The 24,482-nt window shown below is 36.0% G+C and overlaps 1 protein-coding gene across 1 annotated transcript in view; it reads left to right on the top strand.

Annotated features, from left to right (window-relative positions):
• The window catches only part of LOC131056070 (probable acyl-CoA dehydrogenase IBR3), a gene marked incomplete in the record, with an annotated part of 256,769 nt that overhangs the window by 174,442 nt on the left and 57,845 nt on the right, over positions 1–24,482 (top strand). Inside the window, 1 exon segment of the mRNA XM_059216575.1 lies at positions 19,836–20,045. Coding sequence (XP_059072558.1) covers positions 19,836–20,045 — 210 coding nt within the window.

Genomic DNA, 24,482 nt, shown 5'->3' with positions numbered 1-24,482 from the left:
TTGTGGCTGAAAGGACGAGGTAGTCTCAAGGTCAAGGGCTAACCCAATGGCATCATGCAAGGTGTTAGGCTTGTGTGCCTCGACCAATCCCCTTAATTTGTCACTTATTCCTTACATGAACAACATGGTGACCCTTCTTTCTGACATGTTCGGAACCATAACCGTGATCTTTTGAAACTCATTAATATATGCTTCTACATGCCCAACCTATTTAAGCTGATCCAAGTCCTAGTAGTGAACCTCAATGTCCTTTCGATCAAATTGGGCAATCAACTTACTGACAAATTCTTCATAGGAATGTATCATGGCAAGATCTTGTGATACTAAACCATGGTGCCACCAATCATATGCTACTCCCTCTAAGTGCATTGTGGCAAATTGTATAGCCTTATCCTCATTCATGGGTTTAAGGGAGAGTTATGTATCAAGCTTGTGTACCCATGATCTGGCACTAGTTTTTTTGCTTCCATCAAAGGTAGGTATTGAGACCTTGTTTAATGCATCCTTATACGTTGCAAGTTGAGTGCCTTGCCCAATTTGCCTTCTAGGTCCTCGGTCTTGCCTTTCCAATCTGTATCTAGCCTTATCTTTCCGCTGATTCATGAATTGATTCAAGTTTATAAGGTCCTAACTTGCTTTGGGAGTGCCATGTAGTCATCATAGGTACCCATGACGTAATCCGTGATATGTGTTTCTCCAACCTCTTCCTGAGGAGCCTCTTTTGCCTCATTTCTTCTTGGTAGAAATGTAAGTCTAAGGGGTCGATCAGACCTTGTGTTGGTTGTCCTAACAGAATTAGAGGCTGCTCCGGCATGGTTTTCGCAGCCCATCTCACTACCTTCTCCATTTGAATTTTGTGCCTGTGGCTGCACCCTGAAGTTACCAATTGCGTTCAACAGTTGCTGTTGTGATTGCATGAAGGTTTGCATCATTTGCTATTGTTGTTGTGCCGACTAACTCAATACGTCTTGTATGTTGGGTTGACCATTTCCACCCTCATTTCGTTGTTCCACCATAGTTAAGTGGTCTTGTTTTTCCACTACTTCTTGTTCCTGTTGTTTTTCTCTACGTTGGGTGTAGTATCTGTGAGGACCAAGTTCTTGAGGGTTCATAGAAACAATTTGCTGCAATGTTTTATCCCTGATTTGCATTAAGTCTTCAACACCTTTCCCTTAGAATCTACTGGAATTTCGTCAAACAGTTTGGAATTTCGTCAAACAGTTTGCACACGCTTGGGAAAGTGGTTTAATTTGCAGATTTTATATGAGTTTGGTTATATGTTTGATTTTCTCTGTTGAACTCCCAACAGGCTGGCAAGATCACCAGCTCTAATACCACTGTAAAGACCCTTCCAATTCTGCCTTAAATATGTCAGTTTAATCCTGAAGGAATTTTGGAAAACACTTGACGTGCAGGGTCTGATTTCTTTGTTTCAAAGTTTAGTTTGATGTTTTGAATGTTGGTTTGGGAGAGCAAATACCAGTATAATCAACAAGTATGGAAAGTACGTTGCACCATAAATGCAAATAGCCACTAACTTAAGAATAACTATTGTGTTGCAGAGATTTAGATTTGAAACCATTCATTACAATACTGATAACGGTCATACATCAGACTGGTACAAGTTAATAACAAGGGCATTTTATCATATAACAATATTTTCACCATACCCGTACCATTGCAAGCTGATGTAAGTTGATGCAAGTAGTAATGAGAACTGGGAGAGCCAATTTCTGGACTAACACGTAGTTTGAAATATACTGAAAATGATGACAATCTGACCTGGTAAGACTCTTAAATAAGTGGCTGATCTGTGTGAGGTTCCCCAACTGCAATACGTGTAATATCTTGGTGCCAAAATGCAGGTTATGTTCCCTTATAGTTGAAGCCCTAGGAAGGAACGACAGACAGAGAAGATGCAGCGATACACTATGTCCTTCCACCGCCCAAACCTTGGAATCAATCCAGCGTAGACCCTGTAGAAAGAGACAGCAATGGGAGAGGTCGCTTTTGCCCTAGGCGGAAGCCTGAAACACAGCTCCTCTGCGATCGTTCATTGTGCTAGGGTTTTCGTCCTAGACATCAGGAAGAATACGCCTTCCAGCAGCTCGATGATATGAAGACAAAAGGAAATGACGTGAATAATGCCCCCTCCAAACTCCACGATAACCTTATATAATCTGCCTTTCATTTTTTATTTTATTTTATCCTCGACTTGCACCTCGAAGTATTAATATGCTCATGCTAAAGTAATTGCTTCACATGAATAAAGAGTAGGGAATTATTATATCTCCACAAGGCACGATGATAATATATTTTGCCTTCCAAAAGCCACTGAAGACATAAATCTTAATTAGCCCTTTTAAATAAAATGTCGTCAAATATATTATCACCCCATATTAATATTAAGTGGGCCCACCATTAATTTAATATGAAGTAGATATAAGTTTATATCCATATGCTCTTTTCATAATTAATTAACGACTTATTCCCTTATTTAATTTTCTCTAGCCTCCGAGAATGAAATAAGGCTAGCAAATTAATATTAAATTGAACACTAGGCAACGGGGGACATTACACATTAGCCTACGAGAATTCAACTGAATAGGCTAATGGCCCACCTTGTCAACTAGTTAGGAAGGGGACATTACATATTTCCAAATTCGGAGGCTATCACTAGAAAATGGCTACAATTACCTTGCATGCTCTACTTGGAGTAAAACCAAACATATGAGGAAGGTAGATAATCTTGTTTTCCCATCAAGTAAAGTTCTTCACATATCGTGGTGGTCATATTTCTACATGGTGATCATGCAAATGTCAACATGTCCCTTTTAATTACTTATCTCTTTTGAGGGTTTTTTTCAGCATTCACTAACATCTACCAAGCAACTAATGATCACTCTATGATGGTCCAAATCCAAGTTAACCCTCAGTTTTTTAGAAGATTGACTAAAAAAATTGCTTTTTGAGACAATAAACTAAAGAAATATTCCCAGTTTGCTAAATGAGCCTTTACTTCTTGAATGGTATATTGGAGTTTTTAACAATTCAGCAAAGATGTATTCATTGAACAAAAAGGGAATGATAGAAGAAATAAATTGTATATTTATCTACAACGGACCAAAGTAGATCACTAGACTCGAAAGTACATGCGATAGAATACAAAGATGAGTGTGATGGTATGATGAAAGAATAAGTATCCGGTAGAATACTGAGAGGGGGGGGGGTGAATCAGTATATTGAAAAACTGATACAAAGTTCCCAAACTCAAACTCAGTCAAACAAAGTAAACATATCTCAGTCAAGATCAATATTCATAAGAATACTTGACATCAACCGGTTTAACTGTTATGACAACTTTAATAGTAAACAACTTCAATCTTGTAAACATCAACAATGCTTAATCATAACTCAACATATTCAACTCTCAATGCTTCTACTTAACATGCCTTATCAGAAGTTAACCAAATCAACAAATAAGATCACAACCACAAAAGCATTCACCACTTGACACAAATGTTTATACGTGGAAAACCCAAATAGATAAAAACCACGGTGAGATGAGACTCACAAGGATAGCTATCTAAACTCTTCTAAAGTTCACCTTGTTAGGAGCCAAGCCTGTTAAAGCTTTACAATAAGTCTTGTTAAGAACTAATTCCGGTTAGGAATCACCTGGTTAAGGGATTTACAAATATGCCTTGATGAAAAGCACAATACCCTGTTAGGAGTAACCTCGCTCGAGGATTTAAGAATCCAAGCTAATGGACCACCTTGTTAGAGGATTTAGTGAGTAACCAAGCTTGTTAGAGCTTACCCGGTTAAGGGATTTCACTTCTGCTGTAATTGTTAGAAAACAACACGTTTTCTTGATCTGTCTGAGTAGCATTACATTTGCTTGATCAGATCCTTCTAAGCTTCAATTTGCCTTCACTCAAAGTACAGATCCATTCACTGGTTAGGCAACTACACACTCAACAGGTTTCTATCAATCTTGCCAACACACTTTGCAAACAACTTCATCGACCTTAAATACAAATCAATTAGGTCGGTAACACAACAAAAACCTAATTCTCATCATCGAGATTACAAACAAGTCGGTACAATCTCGACTGTTAGAAATCATGACAATCTCTTCACATTCTTCAAGAAAATTCCGACCGCTCCATGATCACCGCTTCATCGGACTTTGTAACTCATCATGCGTTGTGCATTAGATGCAATCCACTTTGCTCCTTTGAGAAAAACAAACGCGCCAAAACAATTTGAACACATCCTCATACAATGATCACACGTGTCTCCATCATTACCGCTTAACAGATAATAAACCATCAAACTTGATCGGTTAGGGTTTAACAGTTGATAGGGTTTATCGGTTACATTACATAGAAAGGTTTAACCCTTTACACCGGTTCACCGGTTCAACTCACAAGCTTTACACACGGGTTTACAATATCTTCCACAAAGCTCTTCTTACCGGTTACTAGCCAATATCAAAAACAACAATATCAGCAATAACATGAATACCATTACCGGTTCAATTGACATCAATGACAACATATCATTAATGCAATCTCTATGCAAAATGCCAACAAACTCAAAATGCCAACAATCTCCCGCTTTGGCATTGATGACAATACAAATATCAACGCCTCTGATTGCTGCTGAGATTGGTGAATAGGAATCTTGGTTTAGATTACCAAGTATTCACCTTGCTTTGTCTGTCTTCAGCCTGCCACTGGTTCACCTAATCAGACACATAATTCTTCTCCTCAATCACATATTCTTCTCCCGAATCACATAATTCTTCTCCCCCTTTGACAGCAATGCCAAAGTGAAAGTAAAACATGTAATTCTGCTCTCACTGTGCATCAACATGATTCTACAACTTGATGCTCCCCCTGTGGAATACATCCACTTCGTCATCAATCCATGTAAAATTCTGCAAGTGGTTCAGGGACTGATGCAATTAGCATCATGCTCAACTAACTTCATGAAGAGGGAGAACCCCCAATTGACTTCTAAGATACTCGAAAGTGGTCTTAGGCAGAGGTTTGGTAAAGATATCTGCAAGCTACTCCTTGGTAGAAACATGCTCCAAGATAACATCTTTACTGTGAACTTTTTCCCTCAAGAAATGATATTTCAATTGAATGTGCTATTCCTTGCGTGCAAAATAGGATTTTTAGAAATGTTTATTCCACTTGTATTATCATACAAAATCTTTATTGGTTATGAGATTTCCATCTTCAAACCTTCCAAAATGTGCCTCATCCACATAGCTTGTGTGCAATTCATATAAGATGCTACATACTCAGCTTCAGTAGTAGATTGTGAAGTGCAACTTTGCTTTTTACTACTCCATGAAACTATCCTTCCTCCTAGAAAGAATGCTCCACCGGTAGTACTCTTCCGGTCATCAATATTTCCTACCCAATCAGCATCTGTTTATGCTTTCAAATCAAAATTTCCACCATATGGATACCATAACCCATAGTTAACAGTACCTTTCAGATATCTAAAAATTCTATTGGTTGCCATCAGATGTGTCTCCTTTGGATTCTTCTGAAATATAGCAACAATACCAACTGCATGGGCAATATCCGGTCGACTGTGAACAACATAGTGTAATTTGCCAATCATTGACCTATATTCCTTTTCATCTACAGACTTAGATGCATCTTCCTTGGACAATTTACAACCTCTAACCATTGGGGTTCCAATTGGTTTACAATCACTCATACCGAAAGTCTTCAAAACGTCTTTCACATACTTGGATTGAGTAATGAAAATACCAGTCTTCATCTGCTGTATCTGTAAGCCTATGAAATTTTTTATTTCCCCTACTAATGACATCTCAAATTCATTCTTCATTTCATCTGCAAAACAATTACTCATGTCATCATTACCTCCAAATATAATGTCATCTACAAATACTTCACTGACCAGTATTTCATCTCCTTCAGACTTGAGATAAATGTTGCTATCATCATTGGCTCTAGCAAAGCCTATCTTCATCAGATGAGTATGAAGCCGTTCATACCATGCTCTAGGTGCCTGCTTTAATCCATACAAGGCTTTATGCAATTTGCATACCATGTCTTCCTTATTTGTCAATGCATAACCATCGGGCTTCTCTATATAAACCTCTTCTTCCAGTATCCCATTCAAGAATGTAGACTTAACATCCATCTGGTATACCTTGAACTTCTTATGAGCTGCAAATGCAAGCAATGTTCTGACACCTTCCAATCTTGCTACTAGTGCAAAAGTTTCTCCATAATCCTCTCCTTCTTCTTGCGCATAACCTTTACATAATAATCTTGTCTTATTACAAACTACAACACCATCTTCATTTAATTTGTTTCTGAACACCCATTTAGTACCTATAACATTCTTGTTTAGCGGTCGGGGTACTAGGGTCCAAGTGTTGTTCTTCTTAATTTGATTCAACTCCTCCTTCATAGCTTTCACCCAATGATCATCACCAAATGCCTCCTTAGCACTTCTAGGTTCAAAGGTGGAGATCATGCAAGAGTTCTCTCTTATTCTTCTTCTAGTTAGTACACCGACATTCTTATCCCCAATTATTTGTTCAGGACTGTGATTCAGTCTCACATACCTAGGAATAACATGATCACTCTCTTTAGGTTTAGCTTCTTCATTATCATCTTCCTTTGAATTTATTTGTTCCGGTTGAACAAGTACATTGGGATTTGCTTTACCGTTTTTTGATTTAATAGTTTCAGGTTCCAAAAGCAAAATGCAAGGATCTTCATCCTTCTTCTTAGAACTGGTTCAATCTGAAACTTCAGGACATTCATCTACACAAACATCAACACTCTCAACAATTATCTGTGTCCGGTTGTTGAAGCATTTATAGGCCTTACTCTTGGTGGAATAGCCAAGAAATATGCCTTCATCACTCTTAGCTTCAAACTTGCTTATGTAATCACCTCTTTTAATAAAACATTTGCTTCCAAATATCTTAAAATAGCTAACATCAGGTGATCTCCCATACCAGTACTCATATGGGGTCTTGTCCTTACCTCTTTTCACCAGAACTCGGTTCATTGTGTAGACATAGACAGTTGTACTTACAACTTCTTTCCAAAATGTTTTTGTTACACCTCCTTGTATCAACATAGTCTTAGCATCTTCAACCACTGATTGGTTGTTTCTCTCTGCTATACCATTCTGCTGTGATGTCCTTGGTGCAGAAAGCTGTCGCTTGATACCATTATCATCACAATACTTAGTGAACTCCACAGAAGTGAATTCACCGCCTTGATCTGTTCTTAGACATTTTATCTTCTTGCCACTCTCTTTCTCAGCTAAGGCTCTGAATGCCTTGAATTTACAAAAAACTTCATTCTTACCCTTCAAGAATGTGACCCACATCATCAGTGAAGATCATGAAGTATCTGTCACCTTGAATGCTTCTTGTTCTTATTGGTCCACATAGATCTGTATGAACCAAATCTAACAAGTTCTCTGCTGAGAAGGACTTGCTCTTAAAAGTTGAAGAAGTCATCTTTCCTAGTTGACATTCTTTACAAAGAGCATTAATTGGTTTTTCTAGCTGAGGCAGACCTCTTACTGTCTTAGACTTGCTTACTTTAACAATATTGTCAAAATTTATATAACAAAATCTCCTATGCCAAAGCCAGCTATCATCTATTTTTGCAATCAAACAGTTGCTAACTTTAGGATTGAGATGAAATAGATTACCTCTGGTTTGTTTCCCGATTGCAATCAATTCACCTTTGTTGTCAAAGATTTTGCACATTCCATTTCTAAACTCAAGTGGGTATCCTCTGTCATTAAGTTGTGCCATACTTAAAAGATTGTGCTTTAGGCCTTCAACCCAATAGACATCGTCAGCACTGCTCTTCCCATTAAGAGAAATAACTCCCTTACCTTTAACCATACAGGGTGAGTCATTGCCAAATCTGACAACACCGCCATCAAATTCCTTTAGGGAAAGAAATTTGCTCCGATCATAGGTCATGTGATGTGAACAACCACTATCAATGATCCAATCATCAGAGTTATCCATTTTGGATACTAGTGCCTTCTGATCTGACATTTCTTCCTTAATAGCTACAAACACAATATCTTCACTAACATCATCATCAGATTCTTCATCAGTAATACCACTGTCAATAGCTACAAGACAATCTCTCTTGCCTTTACCCTTGTACTTCTTAAATTTGTCTCTTTTGTATTCATTTTCACCATTAGGGCAATTTGCTGCTATATGACCAATCCTGTTGCATGCAAAACATTTTAAAGGTAGCTTACCTCTATATTTACCAGTGCCTCTAGGGATTCGTTTTGCCAACAATGCTTCAAGTTCCACTAAGCTGTCTTCATCTTCAGCATCTCTGCTGGATCTAGACTCATAGTTATGGCCAATATTTCTACTTCTTCTCACAGATGGGTTAGAGACAAAAGCTCTAAGTGCAGATTCTGATTTTTGTACACTACCATCATAGCCATTTAGTTCAAAAGCAGTAAGTTTGCCAATAATAGAGTCAAGAGTTACCTTTGTCTTGTCAAACTCGGATAGCATAGACTGGTAGTAGGGTTCTTAGTACCTTATTGATTACTGTGGCATCTTCCACTTTCCCTCCTGCACTCTTTATCTCACCAACTATCTCTTTAATCCTTTGACCATACTGCTGGATATTCTCACCTTCAGACATTCTCATGTCGTCAAACTTTCCTCTTAAACTCTCCTCTTTGGCAATCTTAACATGTTCATCACTGCTATAAATCTCTTTTAATTTCTTCCATACTTGATATGCAGTTTCAAGACCATGAACATCTACATATTCAGCATCAGACAGGGAATTGATAATAGCTTCTAATGCCTGGTGATTTTCTTGCTGTTCTTTATTTTGATCATCAGTTAGGGGTCCAGTAGGTGCAGTATACTTATTTTCTATATGATCCCAATACTGATTACCAAGACTCTTAATGTAAATCTTCATTCTATCACTCCATATTCTATACTTATCTTTGTTGAACTTCGGACCTTCTTTCTTCATCATGATCTACAAGATCCTTTCCTCAAGCTGTTAGGCTTTTAGATTAAGAGGACCTGAGATGCTCTGATACCAATTGATGGTATGATGAAAGAATAAGTATCTGGTAGAATACTGAGAGGGGGGGGGTGAATCAGTATATTGAAAAACTGATACAAAGTTCCCAAACTCAAACTCAGTCAAACAAAGTAAACATATCTCAGTCAAGATCAATATTCATAAGAATATTTGACATCAACCAGTTTAACTGTTATGACAACTTTAACAGTAAACAACTTCAATCTTGTAAACATCAACAATGCTTAATCATAACTCAACATATTCAACTGTCAATGCTTCTACTTAACATGCCTTGTCAGAAGTTAACCAAATCAACAAATAAGATCACAACCACAAAAGCATTCACCACTTGACACAAATGTTTATACGTGGAAAACCCAAACAGGTAAAAACCATAGTGAGATGAGACTCACAAGGATAGCTATCTGAACTCTTCTGAAGTTCGCCCTATTAGGAGCCAAGCCTGTTAAAGCTTTACAATAAGTCTTGTTAAGAACTAATTCCGGTTAGGAATCACCCGGTTAAAGGATTTACAAATATGCCTTGATGAAAAGCACAATACCTTGTTAGGAGTAACCTCACTGGAGGATTTAAGAATCCAAGCTAATGGACCACCTTGTTAGAGGATTTAGTGAGTAACCAAGCTTGTTAGAGCTTACTCGGAAAAGGGATTTCACTTCTGCTGTAATTGTTAGAAAACAACAGGTTTTCTTGATCTGTCTGAGTAGCACTACATTTGCTTGATCAGATCCTTCTAAGCTTCAATCTACCTTCACTCAAAGTGCAGATCCATTCACTGGTTAGGCAACTACACACTCAACAAATTTCTATCAATCTTGCAAACACACTTTACAAACAACTTCATTGACCTTAAATACAAATCAATTAGGTCGGTAACACAACAAAAACCTAATTCTCATCATCGAGATTACAAACAAGTCGGTACAATCTTGACCGTTAGAAATCTTGACAATCTCTTCACATTCTTCAAGAAAATTCCAACCGCTCCATGATCACCGCTTCATCGGACTTTGTAACTCATCATGCGCTATGCATTAGATGCAATCCACTTTGCTCCTTCCCTAGACAAAAACAAACGTGCCAAAACAATTTGAACATATCCTCATACAATGATCACACATGTCTCCATCATTACCGCTTATCAGATAATAAACCATCAAACTTGAACGGTTAGGGTTTAATAGGTGATAGGGTTTATTGGTTATATTACATAGAAAGGTTTAAACCTTTACACCGGTTCACCGGTTCAACTCACAAACTTTACACACTGGTTTACAATATCTTCCACAAAGGTCTTCTCACCGGTTACTAGCCAATATCAAAAACAACAATATCAGCAATAACATGAATACCATTACCGGTTCAGTTGACATCAATGACAACATATCATTAATACAATCTCTATGCAAAATGCCAACAAACTCAAAATGCCAACAGAGTGGATGTGGTAAACTCAAAACACTCAAACCCATAATGATGTTGTTAAAGTGCAACTACAAAATCCACACAAGAAAAGACCATACAATGTAAGAAGGAGATGATAAATATCAAAATTTGAGTTGGACTTTGGAGCTAAGACCAACACAAACGTAGCACAATATGAGCTAGAAGAATTAACACCATCATCCACCACCATCTCTGATTATACCTCCAAAATTGTATAGTAGTATTTTGTCCATAGATGAGTTGTTGATTTTCAATTTGTAGAAATTCTTAATAGAGATTCCTAGTTGATCTGCCTTTCTAGGGTTATTACAACATTTTCTTTTGGCAGGGAGACTACAATTGTGCTTTTGTTATATTAACAATTTCACGAGTAGAAATATTGTAAAGCAATCTACTATAAAATGACTTCTTAGAAGCTATGTTGGGAAAGTGACATACTCTTGCAGACAATAGACAATCCCAATCCTAAGAAATAGTGATGAAATCATCCTCATAATACTTGTATAAAGTCTTATTAAGCTAGAAAGGATATGGATTAGTGGCTTGATCATTTTGATCTATAATTACTAAGGAAGAAAACAATTATTTTATCCTGCTCACCCAAGTGTGGAAAGAGCATTGCTCCTACCTTACTGATGCAACAATCTATGAGAATTGCTCATAAATGTTGATCTCAATATTAAAGAGTTGTTGAGCATCGTAATAGGATTTCATAGTATTTTTCTTTCATTTAATCCAAATATTTTTGCACTTAAATATTTAGTTAGTTAATATGGGAGTTCAACATTGGTTGTTATTTTTTGGCAAATATGGTTTAATGGTATTTTTCTATGGTCTTTTGCATATTGAATGCCCTTTTTCAAAATAAGTAATTTCCCGAAGGGACAAAAAAGGAGCAAGTGATTGCAATAAAAGAGTTTAGAATTTAAAGGAAAAAAATGCAATAAGCTGGGATCACCAAGAGCATCTTAAAACATGGTATCATAGTCCATTAATCTAGAAAATTTCAGGCACACCCAATCTAGATTGACCTTAAAAAATTAAAAGCAGAGTCAATTTATTTTATTTTATATAAACCTAAATAAAAAAAAACATGCTTGTTAAAGCTTGTATTAGAAAGAAACATTATATTCAATGCTAGTCCCTTTCGACGTTGCATAAAAATCAACTACTTTACATTTAGCTAACACTAAAATGGCTACTCCTACTAGAGTGGTATCTTAGTACGCATTATTGAGTTCTGAAACATGCTCTCAAAATATTTAATCACATTACTATATTACCATTTACGTCTTCTACATCTAGAAACAAATTACTTATAGGTTTACTGATGATAACAAAATGGCTGTATTTAGATTAAGAGTCAAGATATGCAATTGGTGCACCAATCCATTGTAATGTCCTCTACCTGATCTATTTCAATATATTAAAATTGATTGATATTCTTCAATTAGTTATTAACAAGTGCTTATCTATTTTCCTCATTAGATGATTAATATCATTATTAATATAGATATCAGACCCTGCTACTACTTCAGTTTTAAGGGAGAAGGGTTTACGTATGTTACCAAAGCGCTTAGAGACCAACTACAATAGGTTCCCTCGAAGTTTACAGATCCAAGCCCTTACCTATCTTGGGTCTATACCCTGAAGGCTTATGGGTCGCTGATACCCACCCTATCTTGGGACTTAACCTATTGCTTGGATTTAGACTGCCCCTCTTTGGAACATCTCATCCCCATCTTCTTAAATACTAACAGAAATAACATGATTTAGACTATAAGTACACTAACTTCTCATGTATTATGAATATATATGAAATTAAGTATGACTTCCATACATATTGCAGTTTATATCAATATTATTACTAGATTCTGCATAACAACTTTATCAGGCTTCATATACTAAGCATACATATTAAGCAGATCCCCATGCATACCACCAAGAACACAAATGTTACTGCCTACCACCAAGAACACAAACGTTACTGCCTGTAACTTGATAACAATTCTGATCTGATCTAATCAATGGTGATGTCACTAGATGCTTTTGATTCCTTCCCTTTATATCTCTCAATTTGAGGGAGAGGTCACACCTCTTCATTATGTATGCCCTTAGGCAAGAGACATACCCTTTCACCATTAGCACCCTTTGAAAGAGTGCAACTCTTTATTATTTCTACCCTTTGAAAGGGACACAGCCTTTCATAATCAGATCTGCACTTATTATTTAAATCAGATCTGCACTTCTCATTTCCAAATTATCCCCCTCCCAAATGAGGTTCTCTTCTCCCTTTTATATCTTATTGTTGAGGGAGTCACAACTTTTCCTTCCATGTCTTTTAACCATTCATTAACTTAATTAAATTTTAATTAATTATATTTAATTATATTCCTTATATTATAATTTAATTTTTAATATTTTAATTTTATTATTATTATTATTATTAAATTCTATTTCAAAGTGGGGACATTACATCGATCAAGCCTATCAGTTCCTATATTGTTTACATACTACTTGATTGGAAAATTCAGCTCGTCTCTTGCAGGCTCCGAGTTGGGTGTATTTTTATCCAAATAGTAAGTTAAAAAGGTATCTTCCTTCTACTGGAAAAGAGTTTCTTTCTTTTTGTTCTGAATGCACTCAATTCTCGTGAGTTCAAGCACCAATATTAAAGAGTACAAATAGACTAATCAAATAGAAACTACTCTGATCACATACACAAGTATACATGGATCATAACAGTACAAAAGGTTCACCTTTTTAAATATATAAATATTGTCAAGTGTTTTAGGTATACAACACTCATGGATAATCAAATCAATGGCATCAAAACAAAATTTCAAAAGTACAAACTATGGCTGAGAGGAGCCTACATTGCTCGACATAACATTTGTAGCAATCTTCTATTGGGATCTAAGATGAGTCTTCAATGATAATGCAACCATGATATTTAAATGTGTTAGTGACATCAACATTCAAGGGATCTATTGCTGCACTCTGCTTTGCCACATCTACTGCCTTTACATCGAGATCAGCCTAGTCAATCCATGCAATAATCTCCTCAGTGAAAGACGGGATTCTCAACATCAATGATCCACTTTGATTTTGGATCAACATCATCTAATGTGATAGAAAGTAAATCAAAACCTAGGATTTTCTTGTGATAGAAGTGAAGGTTATAATGAATATATACTCAAACATACTCCAAATGTGCTAGCATATTGAATTGGTACATGGTTGAGTCAAGACACATATATGATAGATCTCTAAAGATTTGATACCTCCTCAAGAAACTCTCCTGCCATACAACTGAAATGAGAAAAAAATTAAAATGAACTCAATCATTTTTTGACTTCAACATTAACAGAAAAAATATAAAAATTTAAACTTGAAATGTACTCTTAATAAATATTTGCTTGCTTGCAATGTCATCCAAGTTACCTTACATCTATCTTGTGCAAAATGGTCCCCTTGCAAAAGTACGAAGATCCCAATCTCAAAGAAAATCTTTGCTCGAAGCTAAGGATCAAGTACCATCCACTCTATGATCGTAGAGTCTGCTCAAAACTTCCTCCTTGGCCGTGGAATCCAAGTGGAATTGGTTTGCTAGGTTCAAGAAATAAGTAGGTGCATGTAAAACTCCGTGAAGCTAATGGTTTTTGAAAAATAAATTGAATGAATGATTCAATAATCGGATAATTACATTGAACGATATACACACGTATATATAGAGGTTACAAGACGATGATCTATAAATAGAACTAGTCGTTAAAGTGAAATCAAATAAGCTAAAAAGATTAAAAAGCTAAATATAGCTTAAAAGGCTAAATAATAAAAAGCTAACTTAATAAGCTAAATAAGTCGACAACTAAGATAACTGCTAAAAATAGAAGATGACCATTATAGAAATATTAATATTATTTTAACACGCTCCCTAATGGTCATCGTACTCAATACCTTACAGAAGACACTACAGGTGTTATGATCACAAATGCAAAGACGATCTGCTGCTACGGAGGCCCTCCCAGGATATGCAGGATGTAAATGACCAAGAGTACCAAAAGCCATCCAAGCTAATGTAGCCTTCACATGCGAATTAGAGATTTGACACACACGAATTACTAAAGCCTGAAACCATGATTTTGAGAAAAAAAAATCAGCAAACCCTTTTGTAGAAGAGTACCAACTCCAAAATTGACTGCAAGATACCATGGTTGCAGATGTTCGCCCTGATAGGTGCGACCCAAACTGACTGCAACAAAGCACGATTTTTGAGGAAAAAACCGTCAAACCCTGAAATAGGAACCCTCGAAAAGAGAATTTACGATTTTAAGGAGAAAATTGAAAAACCAAGAAATCTGAGGTTACAAATCATCGTTTTTGTGGAAAAAAATGGTAAAACCTAGATAACTAAAATCTTACACGAATATCGTGGATTACAGATGAGATAATTTATAAGGGAAAATTATAAACCCTGCGAACAATTTTTGAGGAAAAAATCGTGAAAACCCTCCCATAATTTTTTGTGGAAAGAAATCAGAAAACCGACAGACAATTTTTCAGGGAAAAATCGTGAAAACCTTGGAAACTGTAAGACAAGGTCTAGCCTAAATCAATCTGATAAAGGTAACGATATTCAGATATCGTGAACATGCACTGTTTCTAGGTGTTGTGGCGCTGTTGAACTTTTGACTGTGTTCCGACATGATGTTGGTCAAAGATGCCATCACGAAAATGGAGGTTGAATGAGGTCAACCTAGTGAAAGCATGAGACAAAAGAATCTGATTCAAAAATCAGAGTAGAAGCAGCTACACAAAAAATCTGAAACCCTGGAGTGGAATTCGAGAAACGAATCCCAATGCACGAATTTTGAGGTTTGGAAGAAACTTAGAAATTAAAATTTTCTGCAAACTTAAAACATAAACGGCGCCCAGAAGACCCCACAATTCCCAACATCCACAAAATTAGCAAAAATCGCGGATTGTTTTTAAATTCCAAGGCAAATTCGTTAGCACAAAATTCAAGGCATGAAAAATGAGACACCCAGAAAAATTTGAGACCAACCTAGGAAAACTCTTGAAAAACCCACCAAGAATCTGAAAACAAAATGCAGATCCAATGGCTCAAAAATCAAGGCACGGAAAACGATGCACCCCAAAAATCTGACGACGACCTAGTTGAGGTCTTGAAAAACCCACCAAGAATCTGGAACCAGAATAAAATCTCAACTTGAACTAAAGGGTCAAAACCCTAGTCGAAAATTGTAGAAACACTAGGAAAATTTTCAACCTGCAAAAAAAAAAATCCGCCTAGGAAGAGAAAAAGAACCTGCTCTTTTTAAAAAAAAAACAAAACAGTTTTAAAAAAATCTCTTCAATAAAAACTTTGAAAACTTTTAATAACAAAAACTTTCAAAATTTTTAATTTCCATGCTGTGATACCATGAAAAATAAATGGAATGAATGATTCAATAATTGGATAATTACATTGAACGATATACACACGTATATATAGAGGTTACAAGACGATGTTCTATAAATAGAACTAGTCGTTAAAGTGAAATCAAATAAGCTAAAAAGATTAGAAAGCTAAATATAGCTTAAAAGGCTAAATAATAAAAAACTAACTTAACAAGCTAAATAAGTCGACAATTAAGATGACTGCTAAAAATAGAAGATGACCATTATAGAAGATATTAATATTATTTTAACAGTTTCAGCACCTAACAATGATATCTATATGGGATTGTTAGCATTTTAGTTTGTCCCTTGTGACATAACACAAAATGGACTAGTACTTACAGTGGAACCGTTCTTAAAATTCTAAGGGAAAACTGATCATATCTAAGTAGATCTGAATCTAATTGTAGACTAAAGTTGTAGACAAAACTTTAAGTATTCTATACAAGTCTTCAATTTGGGTGGTTTGTATGAATGGAAATCACTAATTGCCTTTGTGTAATGTCCCCACTTTGAAATATAATTTAATAATAAATAATAATAATAAAATTTAAATACAAAAGATTAAAAAATTAAATATACAATTAAAATTTGATTAAAGTTAATGAGTGGTCAAAGACTCAAAAGGCATGAAATGACAAGTCGTGACTCCCCCCAAATATGAGATATAAAAGGGAGAGGAGAACTCATTTGAAGGGGGGATAATTTGGGAATCAGAAGTGCAGATCTTATTTAAATAAGAAGTGCGGATCTGATTGTGGAAGGTTATGTCCCTTTCAAAAGGTAGAAATAATGAAGAGTTGGGCATACATCATGAAGAGGTGTGACCTCTCCCTCACATTGAGAGATAAAAGGGAAATGAATCGAAGCATCCAGTGACATCACCATGAAACAGATCAGATCAGAACTGTTATTAAGTTACAGGCAGTAGCATGCCTTGTTCTTGGCGATATGCATGGGGATGTGCTTAATATATGAAGTCTGATAATGTTCTTATGCAGAATTTAATAGTAATATTAATATAGGCTGCAATATGTCTGACAATCATACTTAATTTCATATGCATTCATAATACATTAAAGATTATTATATTATTGGCCTATTCTTATTTCATTTACTAAGTCCTATGAGGGGATAGGTTGGTGTGTATAGGGAAAGGTGAGTAAACCCATCACAAGTGATGGTGAGCCCAAGATGGGTAGGCAGGTAGTCCTGGGCCTTGAGGGAGCCTTGTTGTAGTTGGTGTCAGTGTCCTATGACAGTAAATCCCCATCCGCCTTTAGGATTAGGAAAGAAGCTAAGATATGACTTAATATAATGAATGTTGAATTTTATGAATACTAATTTGTGCAATAGTTTAAGAAATATGAATTGAAAATGTATAGTAATGTGTGTTAATTCATTGGGAAACAGGCAGCCTCCTAGTAGGGGACATTACACTTTGTTTATGCCTTAGATGCATGTGCCAGACTGGTAACAGTCAAATCGTGCAACAGGATTTTTGGATATTAAGGAAATAAAATTATTCAAGTACATATGAAGACAGTAACTTCCTAATGGTTAAAATCAAAGTTCCCAGACTCGGACTCGACTTTGACTCGGCAAGGCTGACTCGGCTCGTGACTCGGCAAAATAAGAAAACCCTTGAAATCTAGATATTTTTAATGATTTAAAACTTGTTTCATACACCCATTATTGAATTAAGCTTAAAGACACTACAACATCATCAATAGAAACTAATTTGATCTCATACATAAACATACATCCATCACATGCGTAGAAATGTAAATTGTAGCTGAAGGAATTAGAAAACATAGATATATAGAGTTATAAATGTTGTCCAATGTATATAAAATCCATGACTTCAAATGTTCCCAAACATATATGTAATTGTAAAGTGTAAACAAAAACAAGTCTATGGCTCAGGCTCTGGCTTAGCCTCGTCTATTTGCCTTCTAGAAAGGCGTCTAAGGTAGGTCCTAGATGACTGAGTAGCCATAGTCTCTGCTTGTGATGTGCCAGTCTGAGTAGCCATAGGTGTTGTGCCTGATCGTGCTCTATCCTCTTCCTCTGCCATAGCCACAGCCTTAGCCTCTTTGTCTGCCTGGTCAACCCACTCAAGGTCCTCATCAGTGAAGACTAGATTGGTGGACTCAGTGAGCCAATCGGACTCGGGGTCGACTTCCTCTAGAGTGATCGGAGAGGAGTCAGCGTCCAAAATCTGTCTGGTCTTGAGATGGAGGTTGTAATGAACAAAGACTAGATCATTCAACCTCTCCACAGACAATCTATTTCGCCTCTTCGAGTGGATGTTCTTGAACATGCTCCAGTTGCGCTCACATCCAGAAGCGCTGCATGGCCGGCTCAATATGCGGATGGCAATTTTTTGAAGGTTTGGGGTTGAAGGCCCAAACATTTGCCACCATCTATCTTCCTCTCTTTTTTCCTCTCTTCCACTCATAAAAGTGAATGCCAATCCCTTTTAGGGTTATAAGAAATGGAAATGGCAAAAAAAATCATTAAAAAATATGTTTTTTTGACTGCACTTTTTTAAGTGATGTCGGCCGGGTCACGACCCTCAGACTCGGCGAGTTAGGGAGTGACTCGCTGACTTAGCGAGTCAAGTGAGTCACGCCCCCTGACCCGTCGGCCGGGTCACGACCCTCAGACTCGGCGAGTTAGGGAGTGACTCGCTGACTCAGCAAGTCAGGTGAGTCACGCCCCTTGACCCGTCCGAGCCCGGGTCAGGGTCACCGTGACCCGGCAGGGGTCACCCGGCTCACTGACTCGCGTGACTCGCCGTGAGTCATGAAACTTTGGTTAAAATAAAGACTATAATTACATTGCAACAAGACATTAAGTGATAATAACACACTTTCAATAAGTAAAACAACTAAAGTGTATTTGAAGCTACGATTTAGAATACACAGAAGATGCCCATACCAAGTTTTAACTTAATACAATCTACTTCGAATTTACTTAAAGCAATTACAGTGGTAGTTAACAATAATTTTTATTGTTTGACAATCTCAACAATATTAGCCCAACTTCAAATAAAAGAGAGGGTTTTGTTTGTTTTCTGCTTGCTGCCAAATGAGTTTTCATAGCAGATTCATGCATCCCCACAAGTTTTGAGGTGAGTTACCTAGCAAGTAGTCACTTGAAACTTGTTAATGAGTTTTTTGGTGTTTCTCACTGAACCTTCTGACTGATGAGTAATTCACCAAGTTTTTGGATTGATTATTTGGCCTACCTATGGTCCTTTACAACAGTAAGACTCCTTTTTGGAGTAGCTGTGTTGTCATGCATTATTTGGACTACTATTTAGGCAATGACAGTGCCAATTTGGTAGTTTATAAGTTATATTAATCCACGAACCATAACTTTTGGGCTTCCTAGTAGTAGTTGCTTTTACAATAAGGCAAAGTAGATATACCACATTGTGAATCTTGATTATTCTATTATTTTTTGTCCGTCCAACTATAAAATTAATCTAGATTCTATTCTTTGAATCGTGCAATCAGATGTCATTGTTAGTAGAAACCATATCTTTCTATCTGAGAATTGTAGATTATTTGTTTGTGAACTGTAGAGAGTTGCAGCCAGCAGTTGCTATTTGGGTTTATCTTGTTAGTGCTTCACAAGAAAATTAATGATTTTTTTGTCATATTTAAAGTTAAATGTCAACTGTTTTGGTCCATTTTTTTTAAGACAATGGTTAGCTTTATAATTGATGCATTTCTTCTAGTTTTAGCTATATTCTATTCATTGTTTCTGTTTCTCTTGATGCAGGGCAAAACAGACACAAGTGCCCCAAGGCATAAGCAGCAATCCATGATTTTAGTACCTATTGATACTCCTGGAGTCCAGATAAAGAGACCATTAACTGTGTTTGGTTTTGATGATGCTCCTCATGGGCATGCAGAGGTGATCTTTGAGAGTGTTCGAGTGCCTGTCAGCAATGTTATTCTGGGAGAGGGTCGTGGTTTTGAGATTGCACAGGTGAGGTTATACTATTATATGACCTGGGATTTCTTCTCCTTTCATCAACTTCAATTTTTTGTGAATCTTTTGGTAAGCTAACATGTGTGTGAAAGGTAGGAGGCCTATCATTTTTGGATATATTGTAGACAATTCATTATAAGTGTAACCAATTGGTCATAGGGGGTTGACTTGAATAGGGCTATAAGAGTGGGTTTAATCTCATTGGGAAGAAAGAGAGCAATGTTGTGGGGTGGTTTTGGGTTGGTATTAGAATTATTGAGAAAGAGAGCACATGTAAGATCCAGTGCTTTTAATATGTTTAAGGATTAGAGTAGAGTTGCATTTGGGAGTACAAAAGTGCTGCACTTTCCTAGTGTAGTTATTTTGGAATATAAACTTGGTGGCATCTATGCTTTTGTCATCAAAAAGCAATCATTTTAATTAATCTGTATTAAGTTGCTCACTTTTTCATCACACTTTCAAGTAGATCTAGCAAAGCTGGGAATCCTATTCGTTGTCATCAATTGACATGGATATTTCAGCTTTCCGAATTTTAGCAGGTGACAGCTTTGGAAGTTGTGATAGCCTTTCAGTTGTATAACAGTAGGATTAGGGTTCCTAGTGTGATATTTAAGATCAAATGAAAAGACCTTCAAATTTCAATCAAAAGGAATCTCTTATTCAAGAAGAAGATTGAAATGGTTAACTGCAATAAAGGTGTAAAAAATGTATTTTCACAAATCAATCTATTGTTTTAAAACTATATTAGCAATTCACTCAAATTAGTTCTTGGATTTGGTTCCACTTTGTATCTAGCCTAGCTTTTGGTGTAGGTCAATTGTGGTTTTCAATAGGGTCTTCCCAAGCACACCTTAGTTCATTTGGTTATGGTTTGTAACGTACTTGGGCAAACCTAGGTGCACATGGGATGAACCAAGATGAGCTTGAGCAGAAATGCACACCCAAATCATAGTTTCAGAACTTTTTTGAAGCTTTTTTGCTTTCTTAACCTCTTTCATCGATTGGTCAACATAAATGACAACCCTAAACCTAAATTTTGCTCTCAAAACACCTTGCAACACAAAAATAAATATATTTTACTATTTTTTGAAAACAAAACATATAAACCAAATAAACTTACTGAAAATTTCTTATTCCTCGTCAATAGACATATAGAGCTAAAGATTGATCATTGAAGGTTTGAAGAGGTTGCAATGCTATTTCACTGCATGTGCTAGAGCCCATTCATTATTAAGGAGATTGTGGAGGAACATTTTTCGATTGTAAAGCAAGTTTTTTTAGTTTCTTTTCTTCATTTTTCCTTCTACAAACAAAATATCATGTTTTATTTTTCATTCTTCTATCTTTAAATCAGTCAGGATATAAATATTTTTCATTTTCATTTTCTTGAAATGTGTTGTTTTCGAAACTTGTTTCCATAGGGATTACAATGGTAGCTGGTTCTAGCTTTGTTGGCCAACATCACTTAAAAGTAAACCCAAATTCTCCTTTGTAGAAGTATATGTTGACATGACACAAGAAGTTCTAGGTGTTGTGGCATTTCTAGAATGGGAATCAAACTTTGCCTAGACTAAGAAGGATGCACGCAAGGCAACATATTAGAGAGAAAGAGAAAGCAAAAAATATAACTGCCCCGAGAAGAGGTTATCCTTTGGTAAGGAGAGGATCTTGATCAAAGATGTTCCTTGTTTCACCATCTCTGTGTTCTTGGAATTGTGGTAGAGAGCCACCCATTTCTAGCCATGCATAAAGAAGAGCCTACTACACATAAGGGAATGAGGGGTCATTGGAAAGGACTTTCAAAATGAATCTTGAGGGATAGCTGATTGATATAATGCAAGTTACATCTATCCAAATAACTTGTATATCAATGCTGTTTGAACCCCATATTGTTGGGAAATGGAATGAAAAATTGACGAGGCTCCAAAACGTTGCAAGGACCTGGTTTTTTAGGTCTGCAACACATTATTGACAAAGGAGGTGAACCTTGTATATGATTGATTGAAGCTCATTAGTTATTTGTGGAAATAGATAGGCTGTACATCATTTCCAATGGATGGAAGTGTTAGTTTCCAAAGTTGCAACTCCACATTCCTAGACTGTGAATATATCTTAAAGGCAAGGGATTTGTCTTAAAGAGTAAAGGGAAAGAATTTCATCAACAAATTATGGACCATCAAGGCCCATGCTTGAGAGTGGCGACTCTCTCCTCTTCAAGCTCACCTAAACCTAAGAGGGTGTTCCTAGAGGTGTTCTTAACAAGATGAGGTATCCTTAACAAGACATTTTGACAAAATTAAAAAAAACTAAGTATCTATACCCAAGGCATGTTAGACCCCAAAAGTTGCCAGTAAGTCTATGACACACCAACTACTTGTAAAGCATCTCATTAAGCTGAAAATATGCTTTTCTGCATACACTATGTGATATATCAGTTTGTGTGCCCCTTTAGCTGACCCCACTTAACTTTTCATACACATGAATAAGAGGGGAAAACATATAGGCATGATTCTCATAGAATATTTCAGTTTAAGGCTCAGTGAAGATGGACCACAAGTTGCAATACTGAATCCTAAAAGTGTGGTGGAACCTAAATCCTTTCTTTATTGCTTAGGATAATAGATATTATAAATATATGTGACTGATCATTAACCTCTGAGATTGGAGCCTACTAATGGGTAATTGTCTCTTTTGTAATGCTATTGCTATTAGTATTTTACTATTTGTATTTGCCTACTCATTGTAACGATGAATCATGTAATCATCTTTATAGACTTTGCAATGACATCAAATATTCATATTTTCCTTTTTCAATATAATAGAAATCTCCAATTTGACAATTTCATTTGTCAAATTTTATTTAGCAATTAGCATTAGCATTGAAGAAATCTTGTTATTTAGATTTAGTATTTCAAATTTCCTATAGTTTCATTTGAAATGTAATTCTTATACTGTTATACTGTCACACATCTTTTCAAAACTAGTTTTTCAAGTACTATATGTATATGTATAACTATATCAGCACTACCACCCTGCCACCCCCCTGCCGCCGTCCCCCCGCCGTCCCCAAATTTAGGCCCTTGGTCCCCCCATCCCCAACTCCGGTGGAACACTACATTTGAAGGACATGCCTCTTTGGAGTCTTGAATAGAGAGCAAAAAGGAACCAGTATAATTGTAGTACTTAAAAACCCTTACAAGTCTAGGATTAGATCATTCTATCATTGCTTGAAGCTAATACATTTATACTTGTATTTGTTACCTTACTGTCTCTGTGTCTGTAAAAGATCAGAAGATGAAACGAAACCAGAAAATTTATGGATGTAATATAAGATGAATGCTTTGAAATATTATCCCTATCAATTCTTACTAAAGTATAGCAGGTGGACCTTAATAAATTGGACAAAGAACTCACAATTCCAGAAAAGATTTGATACAATATTCCAATTTAAGGTTGCTTCTTACATCATAAATGGTTGCATGCATTTTCATCACCAAGGCAGTTGTCATCTTTGCATCCAAATATCCAACTTGTTTTTTAAAAAACTCATATTTGGATAATTTTAGATCCAACTTTTCCAATCTCTTTATGAAGTGGTTTAAACATAATAACTGATTGTAATTATCTATGCATCAGAGAGTAGTCCTTGTGCAAGTTAATGTTGTAAGGTATGACACATTTATGTTAAATGAAGTTTCAACAATCCTAATAACCAAAAGTTGATTCTGTTGCTTTCAAAACCTGTTTAGGGTTCTCTTCCAACAAGCCAGTTGGCTATGATTTTTTTCAATAACCAAATTAATGGGGAAAATAATTCACTAACTTGTTGCTCACTAGTTCTATGCTAAAATAGAGAACTACAGAAACAAAAATCAATAGAGAAAGCAACAAAATTCTCATTATATATCAACATCTTCCTTTGCCAATTATACATGTGTTAGGATTAAATTCCTAACAGTAGTTGGATCGCTGTCTGATAAATTTTGATCTATTTTCTACAATTCATGGGTTTAACTCTCTATTTTATTTGATCTGTACATCTCTATGCTATGGAAACGCCCTTAAATTAAAAAATAAAAAAATAGTTTTTTGTCTTTTTTCTACAATTTTTTACGTTTATTTTTTTAAATCCAAAATTTTCCTGATTTTTTTTCCTATTTTTTCCCAGATTTTTCAAAAAATTTTTTACTTTTGGTTTGCCCATTTTTTCCCTAAATGATTTTTGTTATACTTTTACATACTCCCAAGTATAACTCTTTTAGAGTGAGAGAACTTTTAAAAGGTGGCAAGTTATAGTCTTGGTAGATAGTGGGGCAACCCACAGCTTCATAGATGAAGTCTTTGTTGCCAAGCGAGGTTTATAGATGGAAGACTTTGAGCGATTTTAATGCATGGTTGTGACTTGCACTAATAGGGTTCCCTAGTTGAGCATTA

Source organism: Cryptomeria japonica, chromosome 2 (assembly GCF_030272615.1).
Source record: "Cryptomeria japonica chromosome 2, Sugi_1.0, whole genome shotgun sequence".
Taxonomy (NCBI): Eukaryota; Viridiplantae; Streptophyta; class Pinopsida; order Cupressales; family Cupressaceae; genus Cryptomeria; species Cryptomeria japonica.
Note: the sequence above shows the minus strand (reverse complement) of the source record. Positions and strands in the feature narration are given on the sequence as shown.